Source organism: Planococcus citri, chromosome 3, assembly GCF_950023065.1.
Source record: "Planococcus citri chromosome 3, ihPlaCitr1.1, whole genome shotgun sequence".
NCBI lineage: Eukaryota > Metazoa > Arthropoda > Insecta > Hemiptera > Pseudococcidae > Planococcus > Planococcus citri.
Window position 1 is genome coordinate 26031121 of NC_088679.1, and position 16102 is coordinate 26047222.

At 38.0% G+C, this 16102-nt stretch overlaps 2 protein-coding genes across 5 annotated transcripts in view; both read left to right on the forward strand.

Annotated features, from left to right (window-relative positions):
• Positions 1–10274, forward strand: part of LOC135839444 (putative peptidyl-tRNA hydrolase PTRHD1) — a 168715-nt gene extending 158441 nt beyond the window's left edge. For 3 of the 4 annotated variants that reach the window (XM_065355459.1, XM_065355461.1, XM_065355460.1), the window contains exons 4-5: positions 9631–9839; positions 10054–10274. In XM_065355459.1, the coding sequence (XP_065211531.1) occupies positions 9631–9839; positions 10054–10257 (413 nt within the window). In that variant the 3' untranslated portion in view covers positions 10258–10274. Of the gene's footprint in view, positions 1–9323; positions 9551–9630; positions 9840–10053 lie in introns of those variants that run through there. The other variant, XM_065355458.1, reaches the window with a different exon arrangement.
• A 1553-nt stretch (positions 10275–11827) lies between these two features.
• atms (RNA polymerase II-associated factor 1-like protein antimeros) lies at positions 11828–14264 on the forward strand. The gene is made up of 9 exons (XM_065355456.1): positions 11828–11979; positions 12372–12454; positions 12529–12621; positions 12684–12872; positions 12946–13081; positions 13154–13297; positions 13375–13478; positions 13557–13799; positions 13880–14264. The coding sequence occupies exons 2-9, from the start codon at positions 12384–12386 to the stop codon at positions 14025–14027; spliced, it is 1128 nt and encodes a 375-aa protein (XP_065211528.1). The 5' UTR covers positions 11828–11979; positions 12372–12383; the 3' UTR covers positions 14028–14264.
• The last annotated feature ends 1838 nt before the right edge of the window (positions 14265–16102 follow it).

The following is a 16102-nucleotide window of genomic DNA, read 5'->3' on the forward strand; positions in this document are numbered from 1 at the left end:
GTAAATCGCAGCCCTCTAGCTCATTTTTAACGGCAGCCAGGTGGTGTCAAAGTTTACAGTGAACCTAAAACATCATCCATTTAAGCAGTGGATTACTCGATAACCGCGATACCTACCAAAATTGAACTTTTTCTCATAGTTAGGGATTTTGAAAGGCTTTTCGGTGATATCATAAAAATCAGTGTTGCCACTTTTTTCGTACGAAAAATTAGCTCAAAAGGTTTCGAAACGTAGTTTTCGTATTGTTCCGACTCTCAAAAGTTATGAAAAAAATATATTACGGACAACTTTTTATGCTGAACAAAATGTTAAAAAATTGGGATGGTAACATGTTGCAAAGTTGATTTAAAAAAATTGAAAGTTTGCGAAAAAATGTGATTTTTTGATTTAAAACTTGTGAAAACAGATAAAAAGAGTCACCAGTAGTTTTCATCGTATAATAAAACAAATACAACGAATTCTTAAACTAATTTACAATAATTGTTACGAATAAAATTATACTAAAAAACGTGTCGAATAATAACGAATAAATCACGCCGGATGAGCGCGATAAAAGTAGGGAGGGGGGAGAAAAGGCGACGTGCCAGTTACGAGACACGTAGCTCTCAGTAAATACGGACGTAATTACGCGAACGGCATAATTACTGTTAACATTCCGCCGCCGTCGACGTCTCTTAGGGCGTCGAAACTTCGTCTGTGTCCATCAGGGGGATCAATTTTGCCACAGGTCGGCGAAGCGTTGACCCATTTCTCGTGCGGAGGTCAACGACACGAACTACGCCGTCTGAGCCAGGGTGAAGGTGAATGACCCGAGCCAGCGGCCAGGTGAGAGGTGAGGTGTTCTCCTGAATCAGAACGATATCGTCAATCTGATAGGAGCGAGCTGGATCTGTCCATTTATGACGTTTCTGAAGAGAGGCGAGATATTCTTCGGACCATCTGCGCCAAAATGTATTTCTCAACTGGGTTGTGAGATCCCAACGTTGAGCATAGCGGATCTTCTCGTTTTCGGTTATGTCATCCGGGATGGCTACCAATGGGCGGCCAATAATGAAATGGCCAGGAGTAAGCGCGTCCGGTTCCGGCGACGAGCTTTTAATCGGAGTCATCGGCCGTGAGTTCATGATAGCTTCAATCTGGCATAAAACGGTGCCAAATTCGTCAGCTGTGAGTACAGTTGAGCCGATCGTACGATACAGATGATTTTTCATGATTCTGACCGCCGATTCCCAGAGGCCACCCATATGGGGCGCTGACGGTGGGTTGAAATTCCACTCAATCGGATGCGGCCAAGAGTGCGCTTGAATCTGCGGAGATTTTGAGAGGTCGTTGAACTTCTGCGTGAGCTCACTGGCAGCACCAGTAAAGTTCGTCCCATTGTCCGAGTATATAACTGCCGGAGAACCGCGGTGCGCCGCAAAACGCTTGAGGGCGGCCAAAAATGCAGCTGTTGTAAGATCGAGGACCATTTCCAAGTGCACTGCTCGTGTGCTAAAACAAACAAACACAGCCACGTACGTCTTCAGGGCAGTGGCGCTTCGAGTGCGGATCTCAGATTTTCGAGTAAAGGGTCCAGCGTAGTCGACGCCGACGACCGAAAATGGCGCATTCGGACGTACGCGGTCCTCTGGCAGGTCGGCCATTGGAGGTATTCTCTGTGCGTTGCGTCGGAATCGAGCACATTTCGCGCAGGTGCGTATCGCTTTCTGAATCGGTGCGGTGAGATTTCCAACAAACCAATAGCTGCTGCGGAGATACGAGCTGATGAACTGTAGGCCTGCGTGAGCAAATCGGAAGTGAGTGTCTCGAATCAGCAGCTGTGTTAAGCGGTGGTTGGCGGGTAGGATGAGAGGATGCCGCCGCCGGTAAGGCAAATCCGCGCGTGATATACGACCGCCAACACGTACCAGGTCCTTGTCCAAGAAGGGAGCTAAGGATGAGAGCGGACTTCGGCGAGGTAGCGTTTTCTGCGCCTTCAGCTTCTCGATCTCCTTGCCATAAGCTTCCTCCTGAGCAGCTTTAACCAATTCCAATTCAGCTCTTCGAAGTTCGTGAGCTGAAAATTGCCCATGGGGTAGTGGTGTTTTCTGAATTTTTGCGAGCAAATAATCCTTGACTCTCAGCCAAGCTGCGACCTTGTTACGAGCACTTGAGAACTCCGAGTAGCGAGAGATGAGGTATCTGGCCACTGGTGGGTATTCTGCCAAGGGCGCCTTGCTCGCTGAGATTACGTTCACGTAAACTTGTGCTGCCGGAGCAGAATCTAGGTCAAATTCGGCGCGTACTGCAGGTGCCGGAGGGCTTGTAGCATTCTGAAGAAAATCTGGACCATTGGTCCAGAGCGTTGGGCGTTGCTGGAAGGCCGAAAACGAGTCGTCGCGCGTTGCCATGTCTGCTGGATTCTGATCACCGGAAATATGTCGCCACTGCTCGAAGGTTATAGCTGCGGAGATGCGTTTCACTCGATTAGCCACATAGGGCTTCCAATGGCTCGAGTCTCTGGCTAGGTAGGCTAAAACAACCATTGAGTCTGTGTACATATAACAGCTGGCAAGGGGGTAATTCAACGTCGCTGCTACCTCCTGTACGAGTTGAACTAGCAGGTCCGCCGCGCATAATTCGAGCTGTGGGATGGTGCGAGATTGATTCGGGGGTGCAACTCTCGTTTTCGATCGCAAGAGACAGGTGGTAGGTGTTCCATCTTGCCAGCTTCGGATGTACACGCAGGCGGCATATGCTTGCTTGCTTGCATCGCCAAATCCGTGAATTTCGAACCGTGACTCAGCTGGGAGCTTCGGATTGCCGGTACGCAGGTATCGTTCGAATTTCATCGTCGCAGCAATGGGTAGTTTCTTGCAAAATGCGTCAAAGTCTTTCTGAAACTGCGGGCTAACTGGATCGTCCCAGCCAGCATTCACACTCCAGAGCTGCTGTATTAGGAGTTTCCCAGCAATCGTTAGAGGTGCTAATAAGCCCAGAGGGTCGAAAATACTGGCTACAAACGATAAAGCGCTGCGCTTTGTCAAAGTCTTTCCAGCCCACTTCAAGTTGGTAAGTGAAACGAACTCAAAAACGTCCTGTTCGGTGTTCCAATCAATACCGAGCGCTCGGCCTTGCGCCGCAGGCTTGTCCGCGGATTCCGGAGTGGTGGTGGTTGCTGGTAGTAGGCCTGGGTCATTTGCTTGCCATTTACCCAACTCCAAGCAAGCGGATGAAAGCGCGTCGATCAATTCGTCGCGAAGTGCGATGGCTTCGGTGAGACTTTCAGCTCCTCCGGTGAAATCGTCTATGTAAGATCCCTTTAGGATCGCCGCCGCCGCTGCCGGACGCGTCTGCTTATTCTCTGCTGCGATCTGATAAACACAACGAACCGCTAAATATAGCGCGCTCCGTGTGCCGTACGTAATGGTGTTCAGCTCGCATTCTATCACCTCACCGTTTTCGTCATACCAGAGAATATGCTGCCAGGTTCGATCTTCTGGATCAATGAGAAACTGTCGAAACATCTTGATGATATCGGCCATGAAGGCGTAGCGGTATGTTCGGAACACTGTCAGGACTTCGTAAACAGGTTTCTGCAGGATTGGGCCTGCTGGAAGGATGTCGTTCAGTGACAGTCCATTGGTGGTGCGCATTGAAGCGTCAAAAACCACGCGAATTTTGCCATTATGGAACACAGAGTGATGAGGGATGTAGTATTTCGCTTGTCCGAGGGTGTTTACTCTGGTCATATGGCCTAAAGCTTCATATTCTCGGAGAAATTCGCGGTAACTGTCACTGACCTTACATCTAGCTAGACGCTGCTGCGCCATCTTGTAAGACTCGCCAAGTTGGCCTTGTAAGATGGGTAGGCGCACTGAAAAACGTCCGTTGATGCGAGTATGAGTCTTGATAAAAAGCTGTTCGGCGAATTCGTCTTGTACAGAAAGCTCCTTCTTCGGATGCTCAGATAATTCTTCACTGAGACCAAGGAACTGACTCATGGCTTCGAATTCGGCTCTCTGTACAGTAGTTGCAGTGCAGCGGACCCCGGAATCGATAGTTGAGGCAGAGTATGGACCGGATACCACCCAGCCTAGGCGAGAAGCGAGCAAAGTGGGCGCGGACGCCTGTTTGATGATTTCCGGCAGCATTATATCGTATAGGTAGTCAGCACCTATCAAAATGTCAACGGATTTCGACTGATAGAATCTCGGATCGGCGAGCTGATACTGGCTGATAAACTGCCATGTTGACGGAGGCGCGAAGCTGCAGCTGGGTAGGGGGTCTGTGATGTAATCTACTACCGATGCGTGTATAATTCTTGAAAACTGCCCGTCGTTCGAGGTAATGCGGATGGATGCGGAGGAGGTGGCGGAGGTCTGTGAGCCGCCTACCCCTCCTATCTGAATCGCCGATCTACGTAGATTGAGATTGAGCTGTCTAGCTACCTGACTCGTAATGAGCGTTATATGGGATCCGTCATCCAATAATGCCGTTGCTGTGCACGTCTGGTTACTTTCCTTTCCGCTGGGTGATGCGCAGAGCATCGCAGTGCCGAGTAGTACATTACGTAGACGCCGTTGAGCCACACCTGTGACAACAGTTGCCGCTGGATCTGGTTTAGGCGGTGTTGACGTGTCGTGTGGCGTTCCAGTTCCCGACGCACCACCTGGCGCACCTGTACCAGTGCCTGACGCTCCCGATCCAGTACCTGACATTGCAGACCCACCAGGAGGCTGCTGGAAGTTTGCCGAATGGAGTAAGGTGTGGTGAGAACGACCGCAAGTTTTACACCGTACAGATTTACAGGCCTTTGACCAGTGTGAGTTTGAAAAACAATTCACACAGAGCTTCGCTTCACGTACCTTCTCATAACGTTGTGTAGGTGAGAGTGCCTTGAAAACTTCACACTGATATAAGGCATGGACCTTGTTACACATCGGACACGTACGAACGGTGTCGGCGTTCTCTGGCTTGCTGGAGACTAACGTTGCGGCGCTACGAGTGCGCGCAGCCTGTTGACGCGCCTTTGTACCAGCGTTGGGTGCGTTGGTGGAGTTCTCCGGAGCAACGAAGACAGATGCGAGTACTCGAATGCGCTTTTCAAGGAAATCCATCAGCTCAGTGTAGGAGTCAACATCCGGATCCTCCTCCTCTGTGCTTGTAAGCGAATCACTCAACGAAGTTTCCCATAGTTCTCTCGTACGTGTATCTAGCTTTGTGACAATGAGCTGTGTGATCAGTTCGTTGGCTAACTGATCGCGTTTAAATCCCATATTCTCAACAGCTCGGATGCTCACAGTGGTAGTATTTACTAACTTACGTAGGGATTCCGCATCGTTTTCACGGACACTTTTCAGCTCGGACAACTGCTGTAGGTTGATGCGGAGATTCAAACGCTTATTGTCATACCTCTTTCGAAGTATTCGGAGCACTACATCGTAATTACCTTCTAATACCTTTATGTTATCTACCAACTTGGCAGCATCACCCTTTAAGCAACTGAATAGGTATTCCAACCTATGTATATCAGGTATTGAAGGATCTTGAAGAGCAGTTGAGAAACGTTGAAAGAAACTGGTCCAGTTGTCAGTTGGAGGTTGGCCACTGAACTCTGGTAAACCTATCTTGGGCAGACGAATATTGAGCTTAGGACCTCTGCAGCTCAGATAACTTCCTTCACTAGCTACTGTTTCCTTCGTTTCCATGCTATCGAGTAGAGTTTCTGCTTGTGCCATGGTACTTAGAAGCAAGTTTTCGAGCTCAATAGCTGCTTCGCCAGTTTCCGTTTCATCCTCAATGAGAAGTTCTTCATTGAGTTGGCGAGCTTCTGTGTAACGTTGCTCCAAGTTTTGTATACGTCGGCGAAGTTCGCGTGACGATTTCACTGTTGCTGGGTTTACTAGCCACTGTAGGGTTACTTCACAAGTCGTACGAATGTTGTCAATTAACTTACGGATTGATGCCGGAGTACGTTTTGACGGTGCCATGATACTGGGTGTGATAACTGCAGTGCAGTTATTGCTAGAACGAACTTTTTGCAGTGCAAAAACTACCGAATACGAACTTCTCGCAGTGCGAGAATACTAACGAATCATTAAGATCTCGAATCAACTAAATATTACGAGAATATTTATCACGTCGGTAGTCACCATTATGAAAACCATTAAAAAGAGTCACCAGTAGTTTTCATCGTATAATAAAACAAATACAACGAATTCTTAAACTCAGTGTTGTCATAACGAAATTTTTTTTTCGTTACGTTATATCGTTTCGTTTCAGATTTGTGAAATTTTTCGTTACGTTATTTTTCCGTTATTTCGTTGCACAGATAATTCCGTTATGTTATGTTTTTCGTTTAACGTTATTACATCATTTTGTTTTTCCGTTATTTCGTTATTTCGTTTCGTTTTTCGTTATAGCACAAAAATGCCCAAATTGGGGGTTTCTCTGAAAAAAAAACTGAAAAAAGTACAAGGTTGGTCAGTATACCTAAAGTGTACCTTCATTTCTCAGTAACTTTATGCAATTTCATTCCAACTTTTAAGCACTTTTCTCTATTTTTGCAACATTTTTTCAATAGGTGAACTTTTATGTCAATTGAGCCACTTTATGCAGTTATTTTTATGAAAGTTTTCCAATTGTCAGTACTTCTATTTTATAGGATGTCTAACAAAATTATTGAAAAAAAATGAAAAATGACAAAATAGGACTTTAGTGCGACTTTCAGCAGGTCATCTATCGAGCACTTATGGAAACTAACTTTTTCAATTTTTTATTAATTAATCATTTTTTAATCATTTTTCCCAAAAAATTGAAGAAAAAAGCGAGAAAAAAAACGAAAAAAAAACGAAAAAAATAACGGAATTTTTTTCGTTTTCCGTTTCGTTATAGCATTAAGATTTTTTGTAACGTTATAATTTCGTTACGGTTTCTTCTGCAACAAATTTCGTTTTCGTTTATCGTTACGTTATTATAACGGAAAAAATTCCGGTTTTTTCCGTTTTTTCGTTTTTTCGTTACGTTATGAATAACGTTATGACAACACTGCTTAAACTAATTTACAATAATTGTTACGAATAAAATTATACTAAAAAACGTGTCGAATAATAACGAATAAATCACGCCGGATGAGCGCGATAAAAGTAGGGAGGGGGGAGAAAAGGCGACGTGCCAGTTACGAGACACGTAGCTCTCAGTAAATACGGACGTAATTACGCGAACGGCATAATTACTGTTAACAACTTGAAAAAAAGTTTCGATAGGTGACGTTGACCCATTTGACTCCTATTTTTACGTATCTGTTGAAAAAGTTGAAGAACCACTTTTACTCAATGAAATGAACTCCCCCCAAAAAAATCAAAATTCGAAAAAATTCAATTTTCAATTTCGAACATCAAAAAAAGTTTAAATTTATTCATTTGTCTTATTTTGACCTCTTTCTGACGTATTTCATGAAAAAGTTGATAAAAATTACACTCACAACAAAAAATAAAAATTCGTTCACTTTTTTAATCTTTTCGAATTTTGATTTTTTTGTGAGGAGTTCATTTCATCGAGTAAAAGGGAGTTTCCAACTTTTTCAACAGATACGTAAAAATAGGGGTCAAATGGGTCAACTTCACCTATCAAAATTTTTTTTCATTTTCTAAATCAAAAAATCGCATTTTTTCGCAAACTTTAAATTTTTTAAAATCAACTTTGCAACATGTTACCATCCCAATTTTTTAATGTTGTTCAGCATGAAAAGTTGTTCATAATATATTTTTTTCAGAATTTTTGAGAGTCGGAACGATATGAAAACTACGTTTCGAAACTTTTTGAGCTAATTTTTTGTACGAAAAAAAGTGGCAACACTGATTTTTATGATATCACCAAAAAGCCTTTCAAAACCCCTAACTGTGGGAAAATGTTCCATTTTGGTAGGTATCGTGGTTATCGAGTAATCCACTGCTTAAATGGATGATGTTTTAGGTTCACTGTAAACTTTGCCACCCCCTGGCTGCCTTTAAAAATTGAGCTAGAGGGCTGCGATTTGCGCCATTGGTCATCCCTTCGGAAGGTCTTTCCACATGAAAAATTTCAAAAAAATCGCCGAACCCTCCTACCACTTCTTGGTCCAATTAACGTGGGATGACCCTAAATAATGATTGAGGTGATTTCCAGGTGGACATCTCGTATCCAAGTTAATAGCCCCTTTTTCTGGAGAGATTCTAAAACCTAGAAATAATCGAAAATTACGCTAGAAGATCCAGAATAGCGATGGCGGTAAATGAAGCTATATTTGGATCCGTTATGTTTTTAGAAAAAAAAAAAAAAAAAAAAAAAACAGTCATTTACTTATGCAAGTTTCAAAAATTCCTCTCGGAACAGAAAATTTTAGATTTTAAAAAAAATTTCCGCTTTATCAATTGCTGGTCAAAAAATATCACTCAGGATATGCAGTGAGTTTGGAAATCGGGGTCCAGAATAAGCCAAAGATCTTCATTTTTAGCAACCCAAGGTAATTTCCACACCTCGTGGGTACCTGATTTCAAAAATTCTTAAAAAATCGATAATCTCGTTGAAGGCTGTAGGGTCATTCCAGATCAATTCGACCAAGGAGTGGTAAGGGAAAAGTGAGCGATTTTTTTTGAAAATGATTCTCTGGGGTAGACTTTTTATGCATTTTCTGGTTTTCTGAGTTATATTGATGTAGTGAAAAAAGCAGTGAAAAATGCCTTAAATATAGGTACTGATTTTAAAATTTTTTGGCGCAGAGTTTGTTCTGTGTAGCCTTTGAAACCATACAATGTACCTAATATTTTTTCATCTGGCTAATTATACAACATTTTGAAAGACAGAGCATACCTACGTAAGTTGATATACTTATTTTATTTGAAAATTATTTGCTGCAAAGCTAGATATCAATCATTGGGTAATTTTTTTTTTTCAAATATGTATTGGCATCTTTGGGTAAAAATTTTTATGTGGAATATACACAAACTTCCCTATTTTTATTAGTGCCCAGTACCTGCGGCCTACCTACTTTACCTTCATTCGTTTCCCAAATCCTCAAAATGTACAAACGTCAAACATGAATTTTCATGTATAAATAAAACTACCTACCTAGTACCTACCTTAATTGATATGTACACGACGTCATTCATTATACGACAGTTGACTAATCAGGCACTTAATGTTTTGAATTACCGCCTTATGGAAAGATTTTTTTGCTTAAAAAGAAAATATTATCATAGTTAGTGACTAATTGACTACGCAAATTGTGACGTTAAATAGATACGAATCATTGAGAATTATTACTGCATTCGAGAAGGTTTACTTACAAGTACCTATATGTAATAAGTATATTATTGCTTTGATAAGACTCATATGAATCAGATGAAGATTATTAACCAAATATAGGTTGTCTTTATTTGTGTGAGTGGGTACGTGTGTGAGTTTCTTACGCGGATTTCTTAAGTACATGGTGATTGTAATGACGTAAAAATGAATTTCACTTCTTTTACACTCGATAGATTTACTACCCATAAATACATTTACATAATAATCTTTATATTTATTATCGGTAAATATTGATAATGTTGTTACTTTTTTCGAAGACTCGATCCTGAAAATAATGAAATTTCGAAATATTTCTCTTCGTAGATTTAAAAGCCGTACAAATGCAGTCAATAATCCAGTACATTCTGATCCGAGGAGATCTATTCCGAGAACTGAATTGGTCATCTGGTGCTGTTATTGCTCAAGCCTGCCACGCTAGTACCGCTTGTATAGCAACATATTTAAAACAAAACGATAACCATACCGTAGAATATATAGCAGACATGGAAAACATGCACAAAGTCGTTTTAGACGTAAGAATTGCTTATCTTTTTACTAAATTTAATTTCACAACATTAAAAAAAATTGATAAAAGTAGTTCGGTTCGTGTTAGTTGATAAGTTTTTTTCCTTATTTGAAACTTATCGATGAGTAACATGTATAGGTAGTAAGACTATACCATTACCTACTAGTTACGTGAAAAAATGTGAAAATAAAACTATTATGGTATATTTGTGTGTTTTGCAGGTCATTAACGAAAAAGAAATATTGAAAGTGTCCAAAGCTCTAACGGAGAACAATATCCTCCATACGTTATGGTACGAAAAACCTGAGAATATTCCTACTTGTATTGCTGTGAAGCCGTATCCGAGAAATGATCTCAAGAAATATCTTAAAAAATTTAAGTTATTTAGTTATCCTATTCTTGCGCCTTCTTCCAAGAAAGATTAAACGCCTTTCCGATGTTTTGTCGTTTTTATTTTTATTATTCTTGTAATTTGTCTTAGTCTCGACTCTCGTGTGAAAATATTTTTCTGATCGTTTTCTAATGACTGTTTTGTCATAAGCCAGCGAATCATTAAGGTGTTATAAAAGTTATGTCGTTAGGTGGATTTATCCTATGTTTCAATGGATTACTGTCTTTTGCATTATTTCAGTCGAGTTGAGCTGTAGTAAAGTGATGTCAGTGCTGTGCCTAGAAATGATAATATTTAAACATTCCTTTTTTTTAGTGTTCAAAATTCATCGAAACTAGTCTGAAAACTTTTTTTGAAAAATTGACCTCATAAATGTGTTACACTGATAGTGGAATTTCCATTTCCACGTGTGTAAAACTGAATTTACGTTAATTTACTAAGTATAAATCAAGTCACAACATTCGTCACGCAGGAAAGTACTTACGTCAATATGTCAAATTTTTTTAGAAAAATTTATAAATGTCATCGTTTTAATGATGTAAATGCTCTCTGTGACAAATTAGGGTTATGGCTCAAATTATATGGTACATTAACGTAAATAAATACGTACCTACGTAAGTAAAAATTCCAAAATTGTGATATGGCTTTTACGTTATTACTGATCTCGTAAGGTTTCGGTATTTTTACTCAGAATTGAGTATGAGTCTGACAATTTGCGTTTGTGTTGCACGTAATACATACGATCTAGCTCATTTTTATGTAATTTTACGTGCACTCGTTATCAGTGATGAGGTTAAAACAGAACGTGATTAGCGTCAATTTTTTTAATTTTCGAATCAAAACAATGAGTCGACAACCGAAGTAGAATTTGAAGCAATGAAGCCCGCTCATTTGGGATAAAATTGGAAGTGTGATCGTGATCTGAATTATGATTTTTTTTTTTAGAAAATCTGTCATAAGGTGATAAGGAAGGTGCGAGGGTGCATTTTTGAAGATTTCGAATGATGGAATGAGACTTCTGTCTCCATTTTTCAGCTATTGTTGACTTACAGTAACGAATTTTAACTATGCTGACACAGAAGAAGAATGAATGTCAACGTTTTAGTCAACGTCAATACTAAATCAAATTTGATCCAACGGTTCATAAATTTGTATTGTTCATGATATGAGTGTGAACTGTGAAGTGAAACATGGAAAAGGCACCTAACTATATGTAATATTTTCAATTTCAATTTTTGTATTACTAGGATGAATATTGTTTAAAAAATTGATAAATTCGTAAAATAAAAATCTTAGCTGCTCCGTTTGTTATAACACTTTGGGACTTGGAGAGAGAGAAGAGAAGAGAATCAGTATCACAAATCACAATTGTTCACAAGAAATAAAAAAAAAATTAATTTAAAATTTCAATTTTTAAATACAAAACAAAATTAATTTTTTTTAAAATAAAAAACTAAAAAGAAAGTAGAAACAGTGATGGAGTGACGCGATTTAGAATTTAAAAAACTCGACCAATCAGAATTCAGAACGTTTTTTTTCTGTTATAAAATTATCATGAAAGCATCGCATGAAAGCCAAAAAACGTTAATTTTATTATTTTTTTTTTATCTTTTTTTTTCTCCGAAAAGGCGAAAACAACAAAAAATATAAAAACTTTTTATATGGATTAATTAATCGTGAATGAATTAATATATTTTATTTGTATTATCGTTTATTTGATATAAAATCCAATCTTGTACAGTATACTCATCTTCTGGTAAGTCTACTTTGCTCTCTCACCGAAAAATTACTCGTTTTCGAACGTTGAAAAAGTAACACAAATTAGTCGATCAAAACTCTTTAAAAGTGATTTCAAACCGAAACATTCTGTAAATATAACTCAAATGGAAGGCGTTCCTTTTCTCACAATATTTTTCATGTTCATTCTAGCCGAACAAAATGATTATATTTCGATTGGTAACCTAAAACCTTATCGTACGAATACATTGTGTACGTTGCTGCCTTATCGGCTAGGGCTAGACATATTTACTCTCGAGAATGTGTTTGAATGTTTATTAAACTGTATACCGCTTATTTCCTTCGAAACAACTGTATAGTTTTCTAATTGCCGAGTGAAATATCGACTAAAATTAATTAATAATGTTGCAGCAAACCGAAGAAATGCCACCAACCATTCAGGGTAGTAGCAGTGGCGATGCTGAGAAACGAAATGTTCGAAGCGGTGAAAGAAGGTAAGCTAAATGAGCATTGATCGTATTTTTAAATGTATCTTGATACAATACTAATAATATATTGCGAATTACAGATCTGATCTCGTAGTGAGACCAAAATACTGTAATACATTGCCAGATATCCCTTTCGATGCGAAATTCTTGAAGTACCCGTTCGAAAACAACAGGTAAATTGATCGAATACTTTCTCAAATAGTATGAACCGTATTATAACGGATTTATTTTACAGATTTATGGAATATAAACCTACCTCGTTGGAAAGGAATTACAAATATGAAGTTTTAGCCGAGCTAGATCTCGGTGTATTTATCGATTTAATTACTCCCGATTTGTACACAGTCGATGGTACCGAAGTACTTGATCCGGCCGATGAAAAATTACTCGAAGAAGATATTGTACCGCATCAAGATTCTAAACGGTATGTTGTGAGTTTATTTTTGATACGAAGAATAATTTTCTAAAATGAAATTAATGTTTTAAATTCCGTTTAGATCGAGACATCATGCTCAAAGTGTATCGTGGCTACGTCGTACCGAATACATATCTACGGAACAAACTAGATTTCAGCCGACCAATATTGAAAAAGTCGAAGCCAAAGTCGGATTCAGTATTAAGAAGAACTTCAAAGTAAACTCAGAGTACTTTCAGATCAACTCGTGTATTTATTTTATTTACTGATTGGTTTTATGTCGTATTCAGGATAGTGTTTTGTGTATGGATCGACAAGGACAAATCGACGCTATTGAGAAAACGTTCAAAGAAGTCAACGATCCTATTACGAAACATCATAGTAAACCGAATGTTCATGCTGTTGAAGTGTTACCAGTATTCCCAGATTTCAAGGTATTCATTTATACTGCTCAGTTTATCTAACGAAAGTGACGAGGCATTGGATTTTTATTATTTGTATTTCATTTTAGTCTTGGAAGTATCCATGTGCTCAAGTAATTTTCGATTCTGATCCGGCTCCAGTTGGTCGACCTGTACCAGCTCAAATTGAAGAAATGTCTCAAGCTATGATTAGGTAAACATCGGTTTAATACGTATTTCACCATATTCGAGAGTTTTTTCTTTCTATAATCGATCAATACGATTTCTTTAGGGGTGTACAAGACGAAAGTGGAGAGCAATTCGTCGCTTACTTTTTACCTACCGAATCGACTCTTGAAAAACGCCGACAAGATTCTACGGAGAGTAGGCAGTACGAAGAAGAATTTGAATACGAATACATGATGGCCAGAGAATACAATTGGACTGTTAAAAGTAAAGCTTCCAAAGGTTACGAAGAGAACTACTTTTTGGTTATTCGAAACGACGGAGCGTACTTCAACGAATTGGAAACAAGGTTGATAATATTTCTTAATTCGACTTTTCTATTCGTTTCGAGTGTTTTTAATCTGACTATTGAATCGGTGTTTTTCGCAGAGTACGTTTGAGTAAACGTAGACAGAAAATGGGTCAACCACAGAATATTACTCGTTTAGTAGTCAAGCACCGACCACTCGATGAACGAGAATTTGAAATGCATAGACTACGAGAACAACAACTTGATAGTGTAGAGCTAATGGGGTGAGATTATATGGAGACGATGTAATTTTTTTTACAAGTGTGAAAATTTTGGAATAGTTGTAAAATTGTTTTACTCTCTTTTTTTGTAAAATTGATAATAATATGTAATATGTTATGATTATGATGTACGTACCTACCAAAGAAGACCGATGTATTGAAATACTAGATGTATTGAGAATGTTTGAGTATCATCCCTTTGAAATGATGTAATTGGTACGTAATAAAGTCCTTAAAATTTTTACTCTTATTCCTTGAATTTAAAAAAAAATAATAAGTAGGTATGTGTGTGTTTAACAATAAAAATATTTTGATTATTGTAAAAAAAAAAAAAAAACATTCAACCACACCATCAATTTGAGTTTGGATCTGTATCAAGTTAAGCCATGTTTTATGGCTTTCATTTTAAGAAATTTTACTTCGAAATTTTGGGAAACGCCTGATAACCTCCCTTTCTGATATCGTACGAGGATAAAATTCATATTTAGAATTATATCAATTCAAAATGCTTCATGCGTTGCAGTGTCAGAAAATCTGAAAATCTTTGATTACCTATTTTAGACATTTTGTCTTCGCTAAAATTATGTTTTTTTAATTTGAAAAAAATGTGCTTACTCATCGAAAGAAATCGAAGAGTTTTAAATTGATCTGAAATTTCAACAGTTATAAATTTCATATTATGAATTAATGATGTACATATTTCGAGTTGATATTACGTAAGAAGCGGAGACACGGGTAGGAGTTTCTAAAACTGTGCAATTCAGATTTTTTTTTTTTTTTTTTTTGGAATTTATATAGTCCAATATTCAAGGTTTGTATACGTACTTGGCTAATTTTTAAGTAACTAAGCTACTATTGGCTACTTTATCAAAGTTTTAGTTATTAAAATTACCTATTTTTTAAACATTTTCAAAAATTCAGCTTCTCCAAATTTGAACTCTACTTTTTGAAGAAAAAAAAATGTTAATAATATCAACAAGTAAATAATTCTCGAAAAATTCCTTTTTTTTATTCTTTTCCAACTGGTTACGCCTTCTTCGTAGCATTAAGGTTTCAATGCTTTGCCTTTGGCTAAAATTGTCGAAGTTTCGCTTTCTGCCAAAAACAACAAAAAATACAGTTTTTTTTTCAAAATTGCCAAAAAGTATTGTTTTTTGCAAAACTTGTTGAAAATTGTCATTTGTTTGCAAAAAATTTCAAATGTCTTACATTTTTTCAAAAATTGTCCGAGAGTCTTGCTTTATACTAAAAAATGCCAAAAAGCCTTGCTTTTTTGCTAAAATTGTCAAGTTTCGTTTTTTGTCACACATTTTACAGAAAACACTGAAAACAGACAATTTTTTACCAAAAATTTGCAAGAAGTACCTACCTATCACATCAATTTTTTGCTAATAATATCCAAAGAGTCTTGCTTCTTGCCAAAAATTGACAAAAACTCTCACTTTTTACCATATTCCAAAAAAAAGAAAATACTTTTCCCCTAAAAACGCAAAAAGTGTCACTAAAAACTACTGTCAAAGTCCCTAATTTCGGACAGGGTAGGTAATTTCGGATACTAACAGTTTTTTCAATTTTTCTGATATAAAACAATAAGTACATGGAAGTGAAAGTGAGTATGTTTCTATGTTTTCTGAAAGCTTGGATAATGGGCCGTCTCCCTGATGGAAATGTTTTCATCTTATATGCCATTCGTTTGACCATTCACGCGATTTTTCTAAATGCCACACCACATACGAGTAGCAATGTCTCGAGAAAAAGTTATCTACAGAATCTAGCCAAACATTTCGATAGGTAACAGAAAAAATGGTCGTAAATTATCACAAAGTGACTCTCGATGAGTAAAAAAAATATTCCGTTCATTTTACAAAAAATTCAAAAACTGTAAAAATCAACATTTTGCGTTCTCATTTTGGACACTCGGTTGACCAAAATAATGAATTAATGAAACATTTCAAACTATAATTTGATATTTAAAATACATTTTATTTGATTAGGTAGTAAAAATAATTCAGTATCACTGGTATATTTATCAATACTGAAAAAACTAATTATTTTTACTTATTCGGTCAATTCATTAAAAAA

Excerpts from the sequence above, each read along its gene's own strand:
- atms (XM_065355456.1), top strand. The coding sequence starts at position 12,384 with ATGCCACCAACCATTCAGGGTAGTAGCAGTGGCGATGCTGAGAAACGA. Across the intron at positions 12,873-12,945 it reads CCGCATCAAGATTCTAAACG|ATCGAGACATCATGCTCAAA; the intron begins GTATGTTGTGAG and ends AATTCCGTTTAG. Across the intron at positions 13,479-13,556 it reads ATGTCTCAAGCTATGATTAG|GGGTGTACAAGACGAAAGTG; the intron begins GTAAACATCGGT and ends CGATTTCTTTAG.